We start from the raw sequence: 25,189 nt of genomic DNA on the forward strand, positions 1-25,189 counted from the left end.
CTGGGCAGCCACACACATGTGCACTGTGCATCTTCCATACACCCAGAGTGGGCCTCAGACCAACTGCCTCTGCTCCCTCAGAGGGTGGGGGATCTTCTGCAGACATGTGAAAGATGGCAGTTGATGGGGATTAATTTGCCTAGCATGTTCTCCGTGGGTGGGCATCAGCTTTTTCAGGAGAGGAACAGCATTTGCCAACATCCCAGGTCCAAGCAGGGCCCATTGGGCTGGACTGAGTTCATCAGGCCAGTAACTGGGGCAGGCTTACTGCAAAGATAGCCCAGATGTATCGTCCTCTAGCTGAGCATTGACCCTGTGCTGACAGCTTATTTACCAGGCGTCCTGTCTGTTTTTGTGGGCACAGTTCATACGTTGCCATTCTAACCTTGTGTTTGTAAGGACACAATATGCGTATGAAAGAGAGTTTTCTCTGTACAAGACTTAGAAGGTCAATATTGTGCTCTGCCCTGCCGAACATAGAACAGGGCCTATGGCCAGGGCCTCTGCATTGCTCATAGGCAGAGGTCACTGCTCATATCCTGGAGTACATGGATGGTGGCCTATGGAAAGATGGTGCTGCCTCTGACCATGGAGCACTTTGTAGCCTTGACATCATGCATGGCAGAGCACTTGCTCCCCTGCATGTTTTGTGAAGCTGGGTCAGGGTCTGCTATAGGAGTCATGAGCTGGGGAGCCACACCCAATGAATGTGCTATGCTAGCCCTAGAAATGACGGGGGAGGGGAAGAAAACTACTTAGCAACATCTACTGGATTTCCAAAATAGGAATCTGAAGGATGTGTAGGTGGAAGTTTGCGTGCCTGTGGGGCATGGTGTTTGAGCATCTGGAGCTGTGGATCATGTGAAATGGCATAGCCTGTGTGGCTCTGCATGTGTGCTTCAAAAACTAGATCCATGTATTTGCACATAGCAAGGAATTGAAAGTCACTGCATTGGAGAGTCGAACATGGGGAGTCTACAGAAGGCAAGCAGGCACATGGAGACCCGATGGCCACGCAGAGGACTCTGTGTCCCCCTCCAGAAATCCGCTGGTGGCTCTGGGGCTTGAGGTTCCTAGAGGTTGGGGTGAACTGAACCTGTTCGTTTTTCTTCCCCAGAAGAGACAGAAGGAGAAGACACCACATGTCGATGTGGGAGCCACGCAGCAGCCACCTGTATGTGTGTACCAGTTTGCGTGTTTGTGAGTGGTTACGTGTGGGTGTGGGACAATGTGTTGTTGTCCTTGCCATAGACAAAGTGACACTGGGTGTGCATGTCAGTGTGTGGCTTGGTGTGTGTGTGTGTTCTGTTCACATGATCTGTGGATATGCTCTCTGCACCTCTCAACATGTGCTTATATCAGTGTGTGTCTACGTACGTGACCTGTGTGTTTTTCGCTCTTCAGTCTGGCCTGTGAATGGGTATATGTTGTGTTAGTGTTGGTGGGTGTACCTCTCACGGAGGCAGTTGTGTACAGCTATGTGTGGGCCTCAGTGAGGGTGCGTGTGGGTACATCTGCGTGTCCCCTTCACAGTTTGTAGGTGTGCACCCACAGGCACAGGCGTGGGGAGGAGGTGACTCCCCATCCGCCCAGCAAGCCCTCTCCTGTGTGCTCTCCTGCATTTGTGTTCGTGTGTTTCTGCTGCCCCGTGAATGCTCCTCTAGGCCCCTGGGCTGAAATGCTCGATCACAGTTTTGAGTATGAGCTCCTGGTGGTCTCTGCACTTAGCCTTCTGTGGCTTTTATTGGCTATTGTGGAAGAGACTCCTAGCACTCACTTTTGAGGGTGGTATCAAGACTTTTTGTAATAAGTCTGCCTGGCACTCTTCTCACCCTTCAATGGTATCTGACAATTTCAGCCCTCATTATCCCAGGCTGTAACCTGAGAGGGAAGGGAGTTGAGGGGGAGAGGAGGAGGAAAGACCTTTGACCTTGAATCAAGGGCCATTGAGTGTGTACAAGCAGATGCCCCAAAAGCAAGGAGAGCAGGGGAGTGAAGACGTGGTAAGCCTGTGGACTGCTGCCCCAGCAGGCCCTGGGGACTTGGAACCCCTCCCAGGGCTGATGCCTACCCACCCCTCAGTTACTGCAAAGCAGGGATTGGAGTGGAAAGTGACCAGGCTGGGAGGCACCTGCCCGATGAGCTCCTCACGTGTGGCCCGCCTGCTCCTCGCATCTTTCTGTGCTTCCTGTCTGCAGGTCCCGGGCGCTCCCATTTGCCCCCACCATGTGTCCTGCCCTCTCACATGGCCCCTGCGGCCACCCTCCCTGCCTGCAGCTTTCAGGCTGACCACAGCCCTGCCCTTTCCCCTTGGCAGGAGGGAGCGGAGGCGCCGGCACCACATGTCTGTGTGGGAGCAGCGCACCAGCCAGCTGAGGAAGCACATGCAGATGTCCAGCCAGGAGGCCCTCAACAGGGAGGAGGCGCCGCCCATGAACCCACTCAACCCCCTCAACCCACTCAGCCCCCTCAACCCACTCAACACACACCCCAGCCTTTATCGGAGACCCAGGGCCATCGAGGGCCTGGCCCTGGGCCTGGCCCTGGAGAAGTTCGAGGAGGAGCGCATCAGCCGTGGGGGGTCCCTCAAGGGGGATGGAGGGGACCGATCCAGTGCCCTGGACAACCAGAGGACCCCCTTGTCCCTGGGCCAGCGGGAGCCGCCGTGGCTGGCCAGGCCCTGTCATGGGAACTGTGACCCGACTCAGCAGGAGGCGGGGGGAGGAGAGGCTGTGGTGACCTTTGAGGACCGGGCCAGGCACAGGCAGAGCCAGCGGCGCAGCCGGCATCGCCGCGTCAGGACGGAAGGCAAGGAGTCCTCCTCAGCCTCTCGGAGCAGGTCTGCTAGCCAGGAACGCAGTCTGGATGAAGCCATGCCCACTGAAGGGGAGAAGGATCCTGAGCTCAGGGGCAACCATGGTGCCAAGGAGCCAACGATCCAAGAAGAGAGAGCCCAGGATTTAAGGAGGTGAGTGAGTCACGGGGTCCCAGATGGATGGCGCACAGGCTGCTGTTAGGTGTTCCTCAATATAAGCCTTTCTGAGCTCCAGTTTCCCCTTTTATAAAATGGAAATTATGCTGACACACACTTTGTGAGGTATGAGTAAATATAACAGGCAGTGGGCTCTGTCCCCCTGAAAACAAGGGCCTGTTGGAAGTGGGTCATGGATAGAAGGACAGGAATAAGGCAGTGACCATGGCGTGTGGGTCTTAGCACCTCTCTGCCTGGCTGGGTGGGGTGGAAGGCGGTGGTGGCTTTGTGCCTTCCAGGCTGCCTGAGCTTCCCCACCTTCCCCTTGTGCCAGGCACACCCGCCATTTGGGGACAGCATCTGAGCACCAGCTCTCTCCTCCTCTCTCTGTAGGACCAACAGTCTGATGGTGTCCAGAGGCTCCGGGCTGGCAGGAGGCCTTGATGAGGCCAATGCCCCCTTAGTCCTGCCCCATCCTGAGCTGGAAGTGGGGAAGGACATGGTGCCGACGGAGCAGGAGCCGGAAGGTAGCAGTGAGCAGGCCCTGCTGGGGGATGTGCAGCTAGACATGGGCCGGGTCATCAGCCAGAGTGAGCCCGACCTCTCCTGCATCACGGCCAACACGGACAAGGCCACCACCGAGAGCACCAGCGTCACTGTCGCCATCCCCGACGTGGACCCCTTGGTGGACTCAACCGTGGTGCACAGTGAGAGCACGGTCCCGTTTCCCCTCCAACCCCACCTCCTATCCTGTCTGGGGCTGGGGCCCTTCCAATAAAGCCACATGGAAAGCACCACCAGGAGGAGGAAATCATCCTTCAAGAAGTAAAAATGAGTGGCAGTTTTCTCCCAGTGTGCAGAACAAAAATAAGCTAGCCTTCTCTTCATCTTAAATTTTTCCCATAAAATTTCCCCAAGCTTTTGGTTCCTGTGACCACACTCAAATCTTCAGAGTGATCACATGTGACTTTGTGCCCAGTGAGATATTCAGCTATTTGCTTTGGTGTATGAATATTTGATGGTGTTCTCTGGGGTCTCCCAGGTGCTCTGCTGCCCCAGCAAGTTAGGGAGCCTCTGATGGAGTGGACCATGGCTCTGCTCACTGAGTGACCTTGGAAAAACCTCTGTGTCTCTTGAGGCCTCAGTTTGTCGTCTGTAAAGTGAGAGCGTTGTACTAGATGATCTCTGAGGCCGTTCCCTGTACTAATATTTTATATGATTCTATTGCTCTTACCGACTCTTTTTCTCCTAGGAGCTGTTAGTCACAAGTTCTCCCCATCACAGTTCCCTTAGGCAGCAAATGTTAATTATTGATGTCCTAAAGGGAAACACAGCAAAACAAACAAACAAACAAAACAAAACAACACTTTCCCTGCCCTGACTCTACATCCCATCCCTGTATTCATCCCACCCCTTATCCTTGCCCGGACCCCATACCCCATCCCTGCCCTGACCCCACACCTCACCCCTGCATTATTAATTCCACACCCTATCCTTGCCCTGACCCCATACCCCATGGCTGCTCTGGCCTCATGCTGTCCCCGCATTAATCCCACCTGCTATCCCAAGATCACTGAATTGTGACCACAGGGTTCCAGCTTTGATGTTTTCCTCTTACTTTTTCTGTATTTACTCTTTCACATGACAGTCTTCCCCCTCCCTGTTTTTCTTTCTTCCATGCTCCCTCCCCATTTCTGCATGCTCTCTACAGCCAACATGCCACTACTGCTTCAGAAAGTGCAGTCTCCCATGTCCAGTGGCATGCTTCAGTTGACTTGGGCATGTCTCAGGATCCCAGACCCACAGCTCTTTTGGTGTTTGTTTGCTTTAATACGTAAGAAGTGTTTTGGGCCTTCTTTTATGAGAAAGAATATAAAGCTTTACTCTCCCTCTGTTCTAATTCCAGAGCTACTCTTTGGTCTTGGTCATAGGTAAAAGCATGTGATAGGAAGGCTTTTGGATACTTCTTATGACTTACTCTTTAGGAAGAGGCCCTGGCATGGGCCAGGACCACCAGGATCCACTGCTGACACGGGGTTCCAGGGTAGAGTCATTCAATGAGCAGGGAGCAGTAGGTGAGGGTGACTGGGGCCCTTTCCCCACTGTAACAGCTTCAGCCTCCTGCCAGTTTAACCTATACCGTGTCTTGAGTATGGAAACAGCAGCAGCAGCAGCTGAGAGCTCCCCTCGACCTCTGGCTCCTTCGTCCTCCCAATCCTGGGATGCAGTCATGAACCTATACTCACATGATTATTACATTCTCATTTCTACATTAATCATGGCCAAAAAAAAGCATAGCCAGAAAGACTGCTGCAAACAGAGTCATGATTTATTGAAATCTTCCATTGCAGGGTGATTCACTGAAAGGTGATAGGATTTTAAATCGGGAACCCATACTAGCTGTATGACCTTAGGAAAGGTACTTAAATTGCCAGAACTTTAGTTTTCCCATCTGTATCATGGGAGTAATAATACGTGCCACTCAGGGTATACCATGGGAAAATTCAGTAAGTGAATATGTACAAAGAATCCAGAGTTTAGATATAAAATCTAAACCTTGTAAATTTTATAACAGAAACACTATGTTGTTTATCAGACTCTAAAAGTTCAACCTTAAAAGGGGAAACATCATAGTCATTTATATGACTAAAAGGTTATTTCTCATAACATCTGGGGAGGGTGAAATAAGAAGAGTTTAACTCAATGTCAGATAGTAAATACCCCCAATGCCTGCAGGGCACCTTGTTAGGGATGTCCCTGGAGCCCTTTCTCCTCCTCTCCTTTCATCCCCAACTAAACACAAATGGTGCCAGTTTCACATGCGGCATGGTTTCTGAAGATTTCAATGTGTTCCTCTTGTAGTTAGCAACAAGACGGATGGGGAAGCCAGTCCCTTGAAGGAGGCAGAGATCAGAGAGGATGAGGAGGAGGTGGAGAATAAGAAGCAGAAGAAGGAGAAGCGCGAGACAGGCAAAGCCATGGTGCCCCACAGCTCCATGTTCATCTTCAGCACCACCAACCCGTAAGCCACCCTCGCGTTGCTCCCTCTTTGGTGCTAAGGTAAACGGCCAGGTGTGAGGCAGGGCAGGGTGAAGGGGAGAGGAAGGATGGGGGCCCAACTATCTTCTTAAGCCTTCCTGGTGGGGCATGGCCAGACATTGAGCATCTGGGGTGCCCACTAAGTGAGGTGGGTTGGTAAGTTAGACAGCCTCTGAACTCTGCCCGTAGCCGAAAGAGTAACGTCAGACAGGAGAGCATGAGACATGTCATCGGAAAGGAACTCTTTACCAGTCTTTGGTCAGTAGGTAGCGTGGAGAAAGGACGGAAATCTACATGAGATTGTGTCACCGAATATTCCAGAAGTGGATAAAGCCAAGAATGTGGAGCCTAGAATGACCAGATCACCTGTTTGGGTTGAGAGTTTTGATCACACTGCTCTCCATGTGGAGTTTTGAAATGGTCTGCTCTGAGCGTGCTACTCAGAGCAGGGGCAGGGACATGAAGTGGGCGTGACAGAGCGGAGTCTGGAAGGTTAGATTCAGGAAAGATGGAATTTGGGAAGAGCGTTTCAGCAGGGCTCCGGGAAGAGGGCAACCTGGGTTAAGGCATGTGAGCCATCCATGACTAGAATGCAGAATATAGAATACAGTTACTTTAACCAGAATAACCTGGGGCCCATGAAAACTCATTACTGCTTTCATCAGGAATCTTAGAATCAAGATCTATTTTTATGTTTCTTGGTTCTTTGTAATTTCCTTGGGATGTCCCAGTTTCCTTAGAGTGGGAGAGTAGACATCAAGATACAGCAGAGGGTGCTGTGCAGCCGCCCTGAGTTGGTAGGCTGATGCTGGCTGCTCCCCATGGCTCAGACGTGTCTGCAGATAATGTATCTTGGCTTGCGTGCCGCAGCCTCTAACCAATCTGATTACCTTCTTCCACTGGGGCTTTAAATCAAGGGTGGTGGCTGAGAAATTAAATTGCTCTCCCTGGCGGCTTCCTTTGGCAAGGGCCTGGCTGTCTGGAAGGGGCCGATATGTGTATGTGGGAGTGAGGAGTAAGGGCATGGGTGTAGTGGGGAGTGGGCCAGCTCAGCCGTGCTCCACTGCCCGCAGGATCCGGAGGGCCTGCCACTACATCGTGAACCTGCGCTACTTTGAGATGTGCATCCTCCTGGTGATTGCAGCCAGCAGCATCGCCCTGGCAGCAGAGGACCCCGTCCTGACCAACTCAGAGCGCAACAAAGTGGGTGCACAGGGACCATGTGTCAGCCTCCGTAGTACTCTGGTGCTCACCCCATCCCAGCATTGGAGGTGAACCGAGATGGTAGCAAGGTTTCTGGGGAATGAGCAAGGATTGGAAATTGCCCACTCCTGTTCCTCAGGGCTAAGTATGAACCATTCCCAGACAAGCCCCTTCCAAGCCCAACACACTGCAAGGCTCTGCCTCAAACCGGCCAGGGCTCTGCGAGGCTCTGCAGCCACCCATGGGCTTGGATGTGGGTCTAATGTAGGGTCATGGATGGTGTGTGTGAAGCTGGCAGCTGCAGCTTCACCACAGGGGGCCAAGGCCTCCCCTGGGGGTCCCACAGGTATATGTCAGGAGACATGAGGGACATGAGGAGAACAGGAGCTGACAAGGATTTCAGGTCCCGAGCCAGAACTGAGGGACAGGTATATGGACAATTCAGACCCAAAAAGTTAAGTTCTGGCCAACGAGAGGGAACAGCCAAGGAGTGGCCACTGGGTCACACGGCTCCAGCAGGGCCCATGCCCCTCCTTCTGGCATTTCTCTGTCAGTCCAGCTAGTGGTTCTAATTCCAAGCCTTTGTTCTGAGGGTGCAGTGGGTGAGGGCCGGGGTGGGCAGGCACGAGTGCATGTGTCCTGGCAGGTGGGAGTGCATGTAGTAGCCTGTTGGCCACACATGGTCATTTCCTTCTGCCATATGTCTTTCAGGTCCTGAGGTATTTTGACTATGTGTTCACGGGCGTGTTCACCTTTGAGATGGTTATAAAGGTAAAAACTTCTAGAGAAAACCTGGGCTCTTGGGTTTAGATGGGTCACCTGTCTGCTCCTTAGGCTAGAGCCCTTCCTCAGTGTTACCACCTACCAGCCAATGGCAGCCCTCAGTAGAGCTTCTGCCACCCCTTCTCTGGCCTCAGAATCCTGAAGAAATCTGTCTCAGCAAGACACGGCTGCATGGATATGTTTGTACTGGTGCAGGCCTGTGGACATGGCCCAAGTAGGAGGCAGGCAACAGGTGTGCAGACAGGCTTGGGGCCAGCACTCTCCTCCCCAGTGCTTGTCCTGGCTGAGCCTGGGTGTATGCCAAGGCAAAGGGCTAGGTAGAGATGAGTCTTCCTGGGCTTCATCTAGTCCCAGCCACCATAATACCCCATAGTCTGTCTTGTTCCCAGCCTCATCCATCTAGGATTTTACCCATCTGTGCATATGTGGCAATGCCCAGTGCTCTGAGCCATAAATGAAAGGAGGAATGTGGCAGGGTTCTGTGAAAACCAAGGAGTCTAGTGAACCCTGGGTGACTATGAGATGGGGGCCTCAGGACTCAGTCATGTGGAGAAAGCCTGCTGGCCCTACACTCTCATTCTCCAGGTCCTAGCATAGGGTTGGTTGTGGAGATGGTGGCAGTGGAGGCATTGCCATGATGAACAGAGCTCAAGTCAAGTGTTGCCCACACCTTCTGGGCTCATTGTGGCTGTTCATCTTCTTCTGCAGATGATAGACCAAGGCTTGATCCTGCAGGACGGGTCCTACTTCCGAGACCTGTGGAACATCCTGGACTTTGTGGTGGTCGTTGGTGCATTGGTGGCCTTTGCTCTGGCGTAAGTGACTCTTTTGTTATTTGATTCCCTTCCTTCCCCTCTTCCTGGAGACTCCAGTTGATTTGAAGCCCTTTCCAGAAATGCAACATTCAGGGTGATGCCAAAGAATGCCCCTCCGGGAAATCTGCTCCCCAGTCACCCTCAGCAGAGCTCCTGAGCACCTTGCAGCTCCAGCTCATGTGACCTGACTGGCAGAATGGGGGAAGCAGGAGTAGGGAGCGTCAGGAGGGAGAAGTCAGAGGCCCTGGGAATTCCTTTCCTGGAAACGAGTAAGCATGGGCAGGCACTCACAGTGTGGACAGTGCTTCCATGCATTTAGCAATAGACCCAGGAACAGCTTATGGACCCTTTCTTTCTTGAGTGTGTCAATCAAGGAAGCAGCTTGAAAGAAAGATGCAGAGGGTAGTGCAAAGTTGAGGATCACGGAATCCTAGGCATGGTGAGGTTTTCTGTTCATAGCAGGTGTAAATGAGAGCTCTTCCAGGGATGCAAGAACCATGCTTTTGCACACACCTAATAATATGTTTAATCTCCGAAAGGAAAGGCTTTCCAAATTTTCCTTGATAATGTACTTAGGAAAACAGCCTTAAACCATTCAGGCAACTAAATCATGTTCATTATATTTGTGGGCTTTTTTTTCCCCCACACATGGATCCAACTCTAGACAGTTTTCAATCACATTCTGACATTTCCTGTGGAATCTAGCCAAGGAAAGGGCTCTTCTAGCCCTCGTGGGTGTAACTAGGAAATGGGATGCTTTCAGGGTCTTTTCCTTAACCCGGTCTGTAGAGTGCCCCAGAAGGATGAATGACAGCCTCGGGGTTCTGTCTGTACCTTGTTCACCCTGAGCAGCTTTAGCCTCTTCCAGGATGCACAACAGAATTCTCAGAGCTATACCTCAAGTCTCTCTGAGTACAAGTGGAAGCCTCATCTTTAGCCTCAGCAAGGCTAGCTACACTGTGTGGTGAGGCAGGAGAGCTTTCAGGAGCTGCTGTCATTGAGTCATTGATGGCAACTGTGAAAGGAACACAATGTCTTCATACATTTACCCTTCTGAGTGGTTTTCCCTCCAAGGGTTTGCCCTTCCAAGTGTTTAGAAAGAGATCACTATTGGAAGGGTTTGCCCTTCTAAATGTTTAGAAAGACAGGGAAGCTGGGCCGGGCACAGTGACTCACACCTGTAATCCCAGCGCTTTGGGAGGCCGAGCCAGGCAGATCACAAGGTCAGGAGATCAAGACCATCCTGGCTAACACAGTGAAACCCCATCTCTACTAAAAATACAAAAAAATAGCTGGGCATGGTGGTGGGCACCTGTGGTCCCAGTTACTTGGGAGGCTGAGGCAGGAGAATGGCGTGAACCAGGGAGGTGGAGCTTGCAGTGAGCCGAGATCACGCCACTGCCCTCCAGCCTGGGCGACAGAGCGAGACTCCGTCTCAAAAAAAAAAAAAAAGAAAGGGAAGCTGACAGTGCTTCTCCTCAAGCTTCTCCTCAAGTACTGTCAGCTTCCATCTCTTATCCTTTCCGGCAGAAAAATAGGTGGGATGAGAATTACAAGATGTTTCTCAAGTGGCCTGGTGGGGTGGGGATAGTGGAGGGCTATCTGTCTTAAGGAGAGGTACAAGGTACACTCCCAGCTGTGCTAGAAGTGTAGGATCTCCCAGAACCTGGAAGTGAACTGTGCTCCCTCAGTCATGAGAGACCTTACAAAAGAAAACCACGTTGGGCATAGTTTGTGACCCTGAAATGGGCTGGTGATCAAGGTAACTCCAGTGTCCCTTGTCCCCTTGTGCACATGTTAATTCCATTGTGCAGTCACTTTTGCCCCCCACAAAAAGAAAGCTTTCTGTCACATGTGGCTGGACTGTTCTTGAGGAAATTTTACAGAAGCATGGGGTATTTTCTCAAGCATCTGGGCCCTGTCTGGATTCTCGTGGTGCAATGAAAGGAAAGGCAGCTCTGGCTCCATCAGAGGGACTTCCAGCTCCTCTTCCATCTTCTTGGAAAGACGGATGAAAGTCTGCTTTTGCCCTAAGGAGACCCACATTTTTTGTTAGAGATAAATATTATCCTTAGATTTTTAAAAGGTCAAGTTCCTTTTTCATTTTACTAATTCATTTGCATAGATTATCCACTGTATCATTCTCATTTTGATCTCTAAAAATCATGTGTCTCTCTTTGAAGTATAAAGAACAAGGAGATAGAAGCATATAGGAAAGAACCCACCCCATCTTTAGAAAGAACAGAACCCATTGGCGTAACAGGACAGAGTGGCAGGAAAGGTTGGGCTGTGGAACCAGATGGGCCCTTGTTTGAATCCCAGCCCCTCTACTTTCCAGCTTTGTGTCCTTGAGCCACACAGCAAAATATTAACCCTCCTAACCTCAGTTCTCATCTCTGAAATGCAGATAAAATAATGTGTATAAAGTGCTTAGGACAGGGCCTGATGTAGTGTGAACAATCAATACATATTAATTCCCCTCCTCATCCTTCCATTCTCTTATCACATCATGAAATCCAAATATAGGAGCAAATATGTATTGATGTGCAATGTATACAGATAGATGTGTGCAGGCTGGCCCAAGACCTAGCTGTTTTATACATATACACCCCCTCGCCTATGCCTGTGTGCCTGGTAACCAGGCTGGCGTTTTGGTGCCAGTGTGGGAGGAGGTGTGTTTTAGAGGAAGCTCCTGCATGCCTGCCTATTGTCCACAGTCCAGACATCTCTTCTCAGACCCAGAGCAGTGATGATGTGCAGTAGAGCTGTCATCTGTCTTGTTCTTTCTTTGTGCCCTTTGAAACATGGCAGTGGTGGCTTTGGTGCTGGTGGCAGGGGAAGCCTTAATAGCCCCGGAGCCGAAGCCTCTCTGTTGTTCCTCAGACCAGGTACAGTGCAGGGGCCTCCAGGAACTCCCTGGTTCTGGGGTCCATACTTATGTGATGGATTGAGAGTTATGATCCATCACTTGCTTTTAGTCATGTCACTTCTTGAACTCTCCCTTCATTTTCTCCGAAACATAAATGGTACTTGCTCACCTTTCTCCATCCATTTTCTCTTTTGCCTTCAACTTTCCAAGCTTGCCATGCCCATTCCCTCTCCCCTTTCTCTGCTCATGGAGCAGGCTCCCACTCCCCCTCCTCTGGCCTTCGTCATATTTGCTGAGCGAGGTCCAGGTAATGCTTTCTTTTGCTCATGCACCCATGCTTTCAAACTCTGTCCTGTTCCTTTCCTCATTAATGGCACCAGAGAATTCAGCTCTCCCATCACTTTGGTGGAGTTAGCCAGAGTCCTGCCTGCCAGCAGAGAGAGGACCTGGCCTGGTACAGAGAGTGAAACAAGTCACTGAGCCTATGTCCCTCATGGTCAGGGGCTCAGGCCAGCAGAAAGCCAAATGTAGGGTTGTCTGCAGGCTTGTCAAGTATCTCTCTCCTTGTGTTTACAACTTTCGTTATCATATCCCATATATTTGTCCCATAATGTCCACCATTCAAATAACCTTATTCCTGTCCCAGTCTCTTTCTCTCTTTCTTAAAATTGAACCATGACTTACTGAGGAGGCTTCTGTGAAGCCTATTGCTTAATAGACTTGAGCTACTGATGGTGGTTGCCATGGTAGCATCTTTCTGTGGCTCCTCAGAAACCAGGGCTGACATGGCGTTCCTTCCACCACCCAGCCAGAGCTTTCTCAGACCCTGGTCCAACCCCCAGGAGCAAAGCCCCTCACCAAGCGAGGGGAATGACCTCTAGCTGAATTCTCAAAGAAAGCTGTGGTGTCCCCTGAGCCCTCCTGCCGAGGCGTGTGCCTGCCACCATGTATGTTTTCTACAAGCATATATGTTGTTTATGCAGTGGCTGAAGAGAAGACTGTTCTCCACAGCTGCATACATCAAGTTAAGGGAATGTTTATAATGTAAACCTGGAAAATTCCATTGGGGAACTTTATTGACTTTTGAGGAGGAAGGGAAGGGGATTTTTTCATTTATTTATTTTTCTTCTTGGATTTATTTTAAGTGTGGGCAGAGCAGTGGATAAAAAAATAAATGGAAAGATACCCACATTGCAACTTTTCTGTTCTTTCCAATTCACTTTTACATTATAAGGCATTTATAAGAACACTCAGGTCTCCTTCCTTAAGCTCAGCGTCCCTGCAGGGAGGTGGGCAGAGTTTCGGCAAAGGTTGGGTTCAGGGCTTCATTATTCCACTGTCCTCACAACGCCTGCTTTCTGGGCCACATGGAGACAGAGTGTTTGCTGACTATAAATGTCCGGAGCTGTGCCTTCTGTACTTTGAGGTTTCAAGAAAAGTCTGGTGAGTGGCTGGATCTATGAAACCTTCCTCTTTTATCTTTTTCTTTCCAAAGAAGAGGGATTCTTTTGTGTGATTTTATGTGAAAGGACCAGAAACCACTTTGCCCAGTTTCCACACACCCTGTTGCCATCTCTGCTGCTTCCCGGCCTCCTGGAGGGAAGGCAAAGATGGTTACAGCCTTGGCATTTCCGGGGATCTGCACATGAGGCACATTCCCTTGGTGTGGGTGACCCTGCTCCCCAACCAAAGTCAGCTGCCTTGTAGGGAGGTCACGCAACCACTACACAGATTACATTCCTGAACCTCACAGAACCCTCATGTTTCATGTCTTTCATGTTTAGTGAAGTGACTTGGGCAAACAGGTGGGCAGGGACAGCATCTCTGGAGGAATGCAGGAGAGGACCAGAACACCTGTGCGTGTGTGTCTTTCTGTGTGTGACACCTGCACTCCAACCCAGGACCCTCACCCTCTCCATTTCCACTGCTCTACAACATGTTACTTGACTAGCTCGATTCACATGAGCGGGTGAGCTCTCCTGGATTGGATTCTAAGTAGTCAACTCACGGCTTATAATTGCTCAGCAGCAGCACAGATGGTTTAATAGAAAAATAACTAGCAATTCTGCTCCCATCTCCTCCCCCACCTCAGAATTCACGATGGCCTGTGCATCCGTCAGTTATACAGGCTCTCCGGCGGCTGACGCCAAAACTTCCTGTTGCCATTTGCCGTTGTAGCAGGGCATGGGGTGAGGTCAGGACTCCCTGGCACTCAGGAGATTTGGCTCGCAGCTGCACTTGGCCTTTCATTATTCAGTCCTTAGCCAGAAATGAAAAACATGAGTCAGTCTGCCTTCGTGATGCCAGAAGGAACTGGAGTTCCCACATTAGCTTTTATTACATTCTTTTCATTAAAGTATGTCACTTTCCTGACACTTGACACTCTGCCCTAGTCGCTGAGATGGATAAGGTCCATTGAATGCATTCAGCACTAGCTGTGGCAGCAGAGTTATATACACAGGCATGGACAATTTTAGATTTGGAAGGAATCTAAGGAGCCAGAGAATATGTTCCTCTGGGAGCTGGGAGTGGTGGCTCACGCCTGTAACCCCAGCAAGTCGAGAGGCTGAGATGCGAGGATTGTTTAAGGCTGGGAGTTCGATAATGTGGTCCTCTGGTTCTGGATTTGCTTGTGGGATTTTGTGTGTTAGAAGGTGAGAATGTGCACATGTAAGAAAGAGGTGGCTATTCAGCACCAAAATGCTCATACATACTCATGCTCAGCACAGCATGGAAACAACAGACAAACATTTCACCCTAAACCTGGTTGGTTGTTTCTCCTATTCTTCACTACCTGCCTGTGTCTGAGGCAGTCCCCTCAAACCTCCAGCGTTGCCTATGGGACTTCTTTCTTGACAGAACTTCCCTCTTTTTAAACTGAAAGGGGAGTCTGCCAAAGGAAGCAGTGACTGCACATTAATCTTGGAGGCAAAAAAGTGGACGAAGTACTGCTTCATGCAGAGAAGACCCATTTACCACTGAGCCAGACAGGCCATCCAGTTCCCCTGTTCTGTGGAAGAGAACGAAGGATTAAAATTAAATTTAGCCATCAAGTAGCCCATTAACTGTGGATTTAGGAGGCCAGCTGAAAAAGAATTGGAAATTTCCAACCGTAAGCAGATAGGAGGATATTGTTCCTGAGACTCCAGTTTAAAAGTCACCTCAAGAATGACTACATCTGATTTTTGTGCCCAGTCAAGGACACTAAAGATGATCAATGCCCATGGACTTTTGAGGTGCCTACTGCTATATCATAGCTGCCTTGAAAATGGAGTTTGGGAGGGAGGAAGGAGGGACAGAGTGGCAGCCACATGGAGGGAGTGAGTGTCTGAAAGGAGATAAGTCCTCAGTCTACCTACTCTTGGCATTAAGTCTCAGCATGCATAGTTTTTAGTGAATGCTGGAAAATGTGTTGTTTGTTGCATGTGACATTGGTGCTGCCGAGGAACCGCCTGTAGAATATTCACTTTGAGACCTTTATCTTATGGAGGCAATGGCTGTGAACACCACAGTATTATTATTATTATTTTAATCAACAGCACGAAATTGGGAGACGGTTCGTTGTAAATGGGATCTCAGCCTGTGGCCACAGACCCAAGCAAAATGAAATGATCCAATCAGGGAACACTGCCCCCATCCACATGGTAACCAACACCAACCAGACCCAGATACAAAAAGCACCCTGTGAGCCTTCACAACCATGGGAAGAGCCCAGTACTGCTGAATTAGTAGAAACTCCTCATAGTGCCCTCCAGATTTAAAAGCAGATTTTAGGCCAGGCGCGGTGGCTCACGCCTGTAATCCCAGCACTTTGAAAGGCTGAGGCGGGCGTATCACGAGGTCAGGAGATCGAGACCATCCTGGCTAACACAGTGAAACCCCGACTCTAATAAAAGTACAAAAAATTAGCCGGGTGTGGTGGTGGTGGGCGCCTGTAGTTCCAGCTACTCAGGAGGCTGAGGCAGGAGAATGGCGTGAACCTGGGAGGCGGAGCTTGCAGTGAGCCGAGATCGCGCCACTGCACTCCAGCCTGGGCGACAGAGCAAGACTCTGTCTCAAAAAAAAAAAAAAAAAAAAAAAAAAAAAAAAAAAAAGGTAGATTTTAGAGTTACTTGGGTCAGAAGACTTCATAATGGACTTGGGGACCATCAACACAGATCATGCCAGCCACCTGCCTAATCCACATGCACAGGGGCACAGCCTAGCATTTCAAATTAGTCTTCAGTGGGACAAGTGTATTGGGTGGACTTCCACGAGCTCCAAGGCCTTCTTAGAAAGATCAGCAGATGAGGTGTCTTTGGGTATGTTGAGAATAAAAAGACAAAAGAGACAACTAAATCCACTGTTCACCAGATTGAATAATAAAACTGCTAGGAGACAGTTAGATGCTCTGCTGTCTCCTGCTGCTTCTCAGTGTTTGGACAAAAACACCACCAGTTGGAGTATGGTGCTGTGTATGGCAAAGGAGGAAGCTTACAAAAGGCTCTCAGGAGTGTGTATGAGCTTGTTGACGTCCGTGTGCAAGAGGGAAAGGATTATGCACCAAACACTTAGCACAGAGCTAGTGCTCTGGTTACATGACAAAGAAAGATGGCACAGTAACAATGGATTGAGGGTTCGAGGGTGACCCCAAGAGATGCTGAGGCACAGACCACGAGGTAAAATAAACCCCAAATGGCAGCTGCTAAGCAGTGACAAGGTCAAAGTGGTAAATTTAAAATTTTCACAGAAGCAGATGAACATATCCTTATCTGCAGGTCCTAGAGAGACAGGCACTGCCAGTGCAAAAGGGGAAACTTCCCCACAGGTCTTTAGCAAAAGGGGAAACTTCCCCACAGGTCTTTAGAATTTTTAAAGTGCTTTCACACTGTTTATTTTATTTATCACTGAACAGTCCTGTTTTACAACTGAGAAGTGGATTGCCTGAGGTTTGACTAGTCTAACTTATTTGACTAGTAAGTAGCAAAGCCAGTTCTTGAACAACCTTGGCGTTCTGATTTGAAGTTCAGTGTTGTCTCCATTATGTTAAGCGCCCTTCTACACATCATGTTCTCGTTAGCTCCAAGCAATTAACCCCTGTAAGCTAAGAGCAGTGGCTTGGTATAGATCTCTCCTCAACCTACAGATCCTTCTGTCTCTACCTGGTGACAGACAAGACCTATGGGTAGATGGAGAAGGGCATCCCTGAACTTGTCCATCTTGATGTTTCATCTGCAACTTTTTTTTCCTACGAACTCTCATAGACCCTAAACTGATTACGGGGAGTGTGAGAGCTCACTATTTGAGATCAGGAAGTACTGGTCCTTTTACTGTTTCAGGAAGTACTGGTCCTTTTACTGTTTGGTTAAAACCCTCCAGTGGTTCCCATTTGAAAGGCACTCTAACATCACAAATAAAAGCATAGGTTTCAGAGTCAGGTACATTTAGGTCTGAATCCCAGCACTATTATTAACTGCCTTAACTTTGAACCTCTGCTTCTTCATCTGTAAATGGGGATTCAAAAATAATATTTTGGTCCTATGAGCATTAAATAAGGTAAAATGTATTTAATGTCTGCTATAGTGCCAAGCACTTAGTAATTGTATAATGATAGTTATTATTTCCTACCAAATAATAGTCCAGACACATTAGTGAGACACTCGAGGCTCCTCACAGCATGACCGCTCCATCTACCTTTCACTCCTGCAAGCCTGGCCATTGCCTGAGGCAAGAGATTCCTTCAGATCCCTGAGCTATTCCCTGCTGAGCTCATGGGGGTGGGCAGAAGGCCATGGCACTTAAAGGACAGAAGGGTTCTTTAGAACCTGATGTCCCTGCTCTGCCCTCATGGGAGGAGAGTCAGTTCCTGGCAGACATCAACTTGAGAGCATGTCCTTTGAGAAGAGGGGACCTGGGAGGTGAAGAGCAAGATTACATTGAATGATGAGTGATTACACATGAAAGATCTGGAGGGCAACTTGACAATTGAGCTGGAAAATTCTCATCTTTTCCTGATGAAACAAGAAAAAAAATGTGTCATTTTTTTCTCCTGGAGAGCAGCCAGGAACCTACCAAATAAATAGAAAATAAATAGTAAAATGGGTGGCCCAACTGAGTCCCAATTAAAGTGAGACCAGTGCATCCTAGTGTGTGGAATTGTCCTTAGATTTTAACATTAGAGTCAATTTTTGAACCTGATAGAAATTTAATTAGGCAGTGTAAAAACATCTGATGATAATTTAGTAGCAGAGACTAGCAAAGTATTACCGAACAATGACATTTAAATGATTTGTAAAATGCACGTGAATTATTTCCAAAACAATGTGCCTTAATTAAGGTACTTGAAGAGCTTATCCTTTTAGTTTAGTGAAATGTCTTCCTTGCGATCTTGTTGACTTTGATAATGGCTTAAATCACTCTTGTATGCGTGGATTTGGGAGCAGTACTTTGGCCTAGTCCCTGTGTAAATTATATTTTAACTAATGGGGACTAAATTGTTGAGGCTTTTCTTGACTCCAGGGCTTTGTTATTCAGTACTCTTTTCATTTCAAATGGCAATTTTTAAATCAGTTAAATCTTGCCCCTGTTAACAAAACTGAGGATGAAAGCATAGTTTTCTGCAGCTATTCCAATTTATAGCTTTTCAATGGCTCCTCTGCAGTAAGAGACCTGATGAAAGATGCGTAGAGCAACGACTAATTTTTTTTTTTTTTTTTATTTTACTTTTGGCCTGTGTGTGATTGCTATCCCTGACTCAGATCTGTGGGAGTTAGGATGGGACAAATAGCCCCACCCAGTGGTTCGGCAGCCACACTCAGCTGTTAAGATTAGAGTGTACCATTAAGGAACCCTGTTTTCCAAAACGAGGGACAATGGTGAGTTTGCATTATGCCATGCAATATATGATATATGTGGTAATATAATGAATTATACCATGACATTTTACTAGGATTCTGGGGGGAAATTAATTCAAGAGAGCAAATTATATCCTTTATCCAGGTATGTGGGAAGAGCAGAAAATATTGGGGCCTCCCGCAGAAGATGCGTGTCTGTGAGCGTGACCTCTGAGAACCTTTTCAGATGCTGCAGGATAGAAAGGTCTCCGAGATGAGGACTTGAGTTAAGCAGAAGGCAGAAGCTTGGGGTGTGTGATCCTAGACCACCTACCTATATATCGATCTCTTACCCTATTCCTACATCTTAGAGATATGAAAGATTATCCTGTAGTTCTTCCTTAAGACAAATGTAGCCTGGGGAAAGGGAAACCTATGTAGTTATTTTGGTAAACTTTTTAATTGATTTCATTTTTCCTATGGCAGCTTGCAGTTATACTTTTATTTATGTGCTTGTTTACTTGAGGTCTGTCTTCCCTACTAGACTAGGTAAGTTTCAAAAGGTTGGCAACCTCATTTGGTCACAACTGTGTATCCAGTATGCAGAACAGTGCCTGATATATATTAAGGACTGCACAGATGCTTGCTATATGAATGAACAAAGGTGTGTTTGGCTGACCTACCATATGCCCTGTCTTATATGTGAGAAGATGCTGGGGGAGATATTTCTGTCCTCTGAACATTTGGAGGTTATCACATTAAGGATTTAAGGTTTATAAGGCCTTGGGTCTAATTCCCAAGTCATCATTCATTTGGCATTTATAGTGAAAATTAATTTAATTTTGAATATGGGATCATTTGTTGAGTAAAATGACCATTAGAAGTCTTTCCTTGTGACATACAGTAGTGGAACATAGGTTTGCCATACATTGGCAAAAAATAAGAAAGGAAAGAAAAAAAGTAACCTTCATCACAATCTGCAACTAAGAACCAAAACCTGAATTATGAGCACTTCTTCTTAGCAGCAGGCCAGGACAGGGAATCATGAGATGCAGGTTCACCTATGGTGAACTCACTCAGTGAATGATCTTAGGCAAGGCACTTCCTCCTGGGGCCTCAGTTTCCTTTGCAGTTGGGTGGATTTCAGCGATCTCTTCCAGTTCAGAAATTCACTGTGCTGTTTGACAGAATTTTGAACTAAAACCTGCTGGTGCAGAGCCTTAGTGGTTAAGAGCAAGAGCTTTGATCATCATACATGCTTGGGTTCATGTCCCAGCTCTGCCAACTGATGCCGGGCACTCTACCTCTCTGAATCTCTTCTGTGAAATGGGGATAGTGATTCCTATGTGCTAAAGTTAGGAGGTTTAAATAAAGATTTGCACTAAAATTGCTTAGCACAGAGTCTGGCCCAGAATAAATTAATATTCAAAAAATTTAGAAGTTGTCATTACTTCTATCTTGAAGATATTTATGCCCTTACTTATTTTAAATGCCTCACCAATACAGCTGGGATGATTTTTCATCATCAAACTGCACAGTATGCTCACAATGGACAGGTGGTCATTTAATTTATCAAAAGGCAAACTTTGGTGTGACATCATGATCTTGACAGACAAATGCCTGCCTCCCTTATTTCAGGTTAGTTTAATGGTGGCGCTCCTCTGAGCTTCTAAGAGACATCAGTGTGTCTCTCTCTGAGTGGTTGCGTGTCCCTCTTTAGATGAAACCCTTTATAAGCATAACCATGCCAGTGTGTGAGAGAATTTCTGACCCAGAGTGGGCATAGTTCCTCCAGCCTGGTTTCTTATAAATTCACTGGAAACAGAGTTTGTCTGAAGACTACACAGGAAATGAAAGTAAACACCTGCACTTACAAAACTGCAGTTAAACCAGACTCCATGGAAATAATGCACAATACCCAGAAGCCTATGTAGAATTGTCACTTGTGCTGGCAGAGGGCCTTCGCCCCTGCAGGCTGGGACAGTGGCCATGGAGCAAATGGTGTGCTGGCCCTTCCTTTCACAAAGGTGTGGACACTCTAAGTGCCAAGGCTGTGGGTGGGGTCCCTTGGGCCTGTGCTGTTCTGCTTCCCTATCATTGTAAGGTTCTCTTTTCTCCCTGAAGTGTTCTGACTGTCTTTCTTCTCTCTACCCCAACCCCACTTTTGTTTTACTTTGATTTTCTACTGCTCTCTGATTGGATCCTCCATAGGAACGCTTTGGGGTAAATATGTTCAATTATCTTTGAAGTAAAAGATACAAGGAATGAGTTGGAGGAGCAAGAAAGTATGGTTGGGAGGAGAGGGGCTCATGCATTGAGAAAAGAGTGATCAGCTTTTTTTATATCCCAGAGACCAAATCAGGAGTCACCAAGCCTTCTTGGGAAATGATCATTCTTGTTGGTTTGGATATGTATTAGACTCATATGTTGCCTCTTTTAGGTATGTAGACAGATGAGCCTAATGCGGTGAAATAGTTTGTAAAATATACCAAAGCCTCTGGATGCTAAAGACCGTATGAATGCAATGCTTTTGGATTATTTATATTCAGATCTAGGATTGAATAAAAGTGGCTTGTAGGTCATGGCCTACAATCATTAAGAGAGTCTTAAAATAAACATTCTGGGCAAAGTCAGCATTCCTTGAATTCAATTAAATATCTTTTGGCCTGGCTTCTGTGAAAGAAAGCCCTTGCAGTTCCCACCCTGACGTTCTGGACCCCATTTCCTCAGACTATTGGTGTAAGAGTAATCTGGGTCAACATGAAGAAAGAGACAGAGCCTTACTCCACTATTTGGAGTCTTGTTTTCCACCATTTGTGTGTTTTATAAATGATAATTATTTGAATTAAATGCAGAGGTCTCAGGGGATGAACAGGGAAGAAAGAGAAATGCAAGTTTATTGTTCATTTTATTCCTAAAAATAAAAAGAGAAACATACTGTCACTATTAGGAGTAAACATTTCCAAGAGGCTGAATAGGGAGGGTCATTAGCTGTAGGGCCAGGATAAAGGTAGGCTGGGCCTGCAGTTTGGGCCTCCCCCAGCCGAGTGACTCTCTGCAGCCTGTGCTAGGTGCACACCGTCTGCAATGGAAGGTACTGCGGGAAAAACCAGCCACACGGAGGTACTGCAGTGTGAGCCAAGGTCCTGGCTAGAAGCCTGCATGACATGCTTTCTCTGGAACACGTGGCCCAGCGAGAGTGTCATGTCTGCCACCACCCTGCCTCACCTTGCTCTCTCCTGCACTAATGAACTGTGCAGCGGTGACAAACCTAGATTAAGTCAAGTGCGCTGATAAGGCTTGCTCTTAACTGTGGGTTCATCAATTCAGCGATGATCATTTGAGAACCTATCATTTAACAAACACTGGATTTGGCACAGTGGGGATCTGAAGTGGGCCACTGCTCACATTCCCTAGTTGACGTGTCTTCTGTTTTCATTGTGCCAGTGTAGTAATCAGCAGCATTAGACTGGTAGTTAGGGAAGGAAGTGTTTATTAATATATGTGCATGGATGCCTCTGTGTGCCTATATGTTCCTCTATGTATGTATATTTGAGTGTGTATGTGCATGTGTGGGTGTTTATGCATGTGGATGTGTGTTCATGTGTGCACACTGGGAAGTGATTTGAAAATATTCCTGAAGCGTTTTTCGTAGGATGTCCCTGGAGTCAAATCTGACTCAAGTTTCTGACTTCTTGCCTCCATCTCTCCCATACATCTCTCCCCTTTTAGCCTGTTGTTGCTAATGCCATAGTTTGAATGTCATTTTTATTTCTCCCCCATTCCATATGATTCCCTGGGGGCCTCTCCCCTGCAGAACCAACAAAGGACGGGACATCAAGACCATCAAGTCTCTGCGGGTGCTCCGAGTTCTCAGGCCACTGAAAACCATCAAGCGCTTGCCCAAGCTCAAGGTAGTGTTTACAGAGTTTGTTCCCATCAAATCCCCTTCTCCCATCTTCTCTCTTTAGCCATGGCTGGCCTGCCTTTGGAGAATTTGTTCTGGGAATATTCCTTTTTCTCACACAGATATTGAAGTTCTTTTCATCTGTCTGAGCTGAAGGTCTTAGTTTCAAAGGAAAATAGCCAACATCCCAAGAAATCTATAAGAAAGCTTTTCCTTTTAGTTCAGACCCAGGTGGTATCTTCTCTCCAGTGTGATATGTCATCCAAGAGGGAATCCTGTGTGGCTTTGTCCTGGGGCCTCCTATGTCCCCAGTGCAGACCCAGAACACCAGAATGGAAGCAACGGGACCCCTCTGTGTGTTGTGGTCTGCATATTTTTTAAGGCCGAGTATCCTGGGACATTTTCTTTTTCTTATAGCTCTAGAGGAGAAGAGGCTCTTCTAGCCCCACCCTTTATAATTTTGAGGCACAGATAGGTCAGTAACTTGTCCAAGGACATGCAGTCCATTTTTGGCAGAGGCAGAGAAGAAATGGGGAAGTGAGCTGACATGAATTAAGTTCTTCCTATTGCCAGGACTTTGACTAGGTATCTTACCAGGATTTCTCCTTGTCTAATACTCTCCCTGCTCAACTCGCCTGGGGCTCCAGCTTCCATGAGCCTTCCTGCCTCTTAGGAAAGCATCATGCGCTCTATTACACAAGTCTGCTAGCCTGTTGAACCCACCTGCCCCACCCCACATACTTTGCTGTTAATAGAAGCTGAGGCTCCATGGGAGGAAAGTTCTTTCTCCCTGAATTCCTATGAATGTCAGCAAGTCACTGCCAGGGAGAGGAACAGAGCTCCTGGTTTCCAGCCCCAAAGTCTTTCTGCTGCTCAGGCCACACAGCCAGCCAAGCCCCATCTTCAGGGGCTACACCAGAATACTTTCCAGCAAGCAGACTCAATTCCCTAACTTCAGCATCGCATGGAATCATGCAGTGCTTCTCAAGGTGTGGGTCATAGGCCACCTGCATCAGGATCACCTAGGTACTCCTTAAAATCCAGATTGCTGGCCACCACAACACAACAGAGCCAGAATCCCTATGGGAGGGGCTTGGAGTGCGCCTCCTAAACCGGCTTCCCAGGTGACTCTTAGAATATAGTGTAGTTTGAGAACCCCTGTCAACATTAAAAAGAACCCACGTGAGTGCCAGGCTCAGCTCTAGGACTTAGGAGCTATATGACCCAGGGCAAATTACTTATTCTTGACTTTCTTTCACATGGGAAATGAGGACACCTTGCAACTCATACATCTGTGGTATGGAGAAAATGAACTGATGTGAGTGGTCCCTGTTAGAAAACTCAACAGTTCCTCTGGAATGCCTGGGCCTGCTCTCCCAAGCCTGCCACAGGGGACAAAGCTTGGGGAGGGCTCTTGTGCACTTGACTCTCCCTTGCTTCTCAATTCCCACTTCCTATTGGATTCTCATCACCTCTGATACTCTTTGCCCACCCCCACCCCAAACCTCCTTCAGGCCTCATAGCACTGCTTCCTTTTCAACCATTTGGCTCTGCAGAGAGGTGGCAAAACTAACTAGGTTCATGAAACAGAAGAAAAGTCACTTCTGAGAGACCCTGATGTGACTGAAACCTGGCTACGTTTCAGAGCCCAGGGCCCTGGCCCACCGCATGGGTTCCCAGAGAGAGACACCCATGCTCCCAAGGAAGTGGCCTGGCGGACTGCTGTCCTCCCTGGCTACCCCGCCTTGCCCCTGGAGGAGGCACTTGCACAATGTTAGCTGTTTATTACTACCTTCCTGCCCGATAATGGCCCAGTTCAGCACCTGCCCATAAATACTCATTGGGTTCTGCCTCACATCCCACAGAGTGTGCTGCCTGGGGCCCTGACCCTTATCAGTGTTGTCAGTGATCCTGCAGGGCAGGATTCAGTGGGCCTCAAGGAGAGTGCAGACAAGCTTGATGAGATTAGTTAATAGGCCAGAGAAAGCACCCTGCAACCTTGCTTAATTCTGTTAAAATAGAAAGGGCTAGTTTCTTGCTCTGCAGCTCTATAACCTGAGGGAGACGTAGGTGGCTCTGATGATTCCACAAGGCTGCCTGTCACTCACATTCCCCGCAGTGTTGAACTAATTAAACCAGCAGTGCTTCACCCAGTGCTGCAAAGAAGCAACTGCACAAATGCAGCACCACTGTGGGGCTAGATTATCCTGTGTGCTAAACCTAAAACCTAGAAAATAACCTAAAAATGGCCTGCAATGTGTTGAATTCCCATGTAACTCCTCACAGCTTAGGGCATACAGTGGAGGTCTCTGGAGGTCTGTTGCCTTTTAACTGAAGTGTAAGTCCCTGGTTCTATCTACCCAGTCTCGCCATCTCTAAGAGAAGGTGTATATTGGTCTTTCCCACTTTACTTCTATTGGTCTTCATCCCAAATGCAGCCACCTTCACTAGAGAACATTTACATGAAGTACTGAATATAATCACAAATGTATGAACTTGCTATGAAATATTAGTGAAATGAACAAAGATGATAGTGTATTATTACCTGATCCTTTTAGAAAGGTAAGGAGAAAATAATACATAATCAGTATATAATTCGAATCTAAGAATGTCACCAAATAAAGCACAAGCTATCTAAAGACTAAAATGGGCTAAATGATCTCAAAGATCCCTTCCAGCAATACACTTCTATGCTTCACACTAAGTGGAGTACCCGTACCAGGAACCCACAGAGGACCACATTCCTTGCTTGATATCATCGGATTTCTACTGCGTTGGGTCTACATTCAG

General features: G+C 47.7%; 1 protein-coding gene across 3 annotated transcripts in view; it reads left to right on the forward strand.

Annotated features, from left to right (window-relative positions):
- CACNA1E (calcium voltage-gated channel subunit alpha1 E) overlaps nucleotides 1-25,189 on the forward strand; it is a 337,914-nt gene that overhangs the window by 259,670 nt on the left and 53,055 nt on the right. For 2 of the 3 annotated variants that reach the window (XM_010368902.2, XM_010368905.2), the window contains exons 19-27: nucleotides 1,118-1,174; nucleotides 2,318-2,968; nucleotides 3,365-3,678; nucleotides 5,834-5,993; nucleotides 7,084-7,213; nucleotides 7,925-7,984; nucleotides 8,705-8,811; nucleotides 20,704-20,715; nucleotides 22,310-22,406. In XM_010368902.2, coding sequence (XP_010367204.1) covers nucleotides 1,118-1,174; nucleotides 2,318-2,968; nucleotides 3,365-3,678; nucleotides 5,834-5,993; nucleotides 7,084-7,213; nucleotides 7,925-7,984; nucleotides 8,705-8,811; nucleotides 20,704-20,715; nucleotides 22,310-22,406 — 1,588 coding nt within the window. The remainder of the gene's footprint in view (nucleotides 1-1,117; nucleotides 1,175-2,317; nucleotides 2,969-3,364; nucleotides 3,679-5,833; nucleotides 5,994-7,083; nucleotides 7,214-7,924; nucleotides 7,985-8,704; nucleotides 8,812-20,703; nucleotides 20,716-22,309; nucleotides 22,407-25,189) is intronic. The other variant, XM_010368907.2, reaches the window with a different exon arrangement.

This window comes from Rhinopithecus roxellana, chromosome 8, assembly GCF_007565055.1.
Source record: "Rhinopithecus roxellana isolate Shanxi Qingling chromosome 8, ASM756505v1, whole genome shotgun sequence".
Lineage (NCBI taxonomy): Eukaryota > Metazoa > Chordata > Mammalia > Primates > Cercopithecidae > Rhinopithecus > Rhinopithecus roxellana.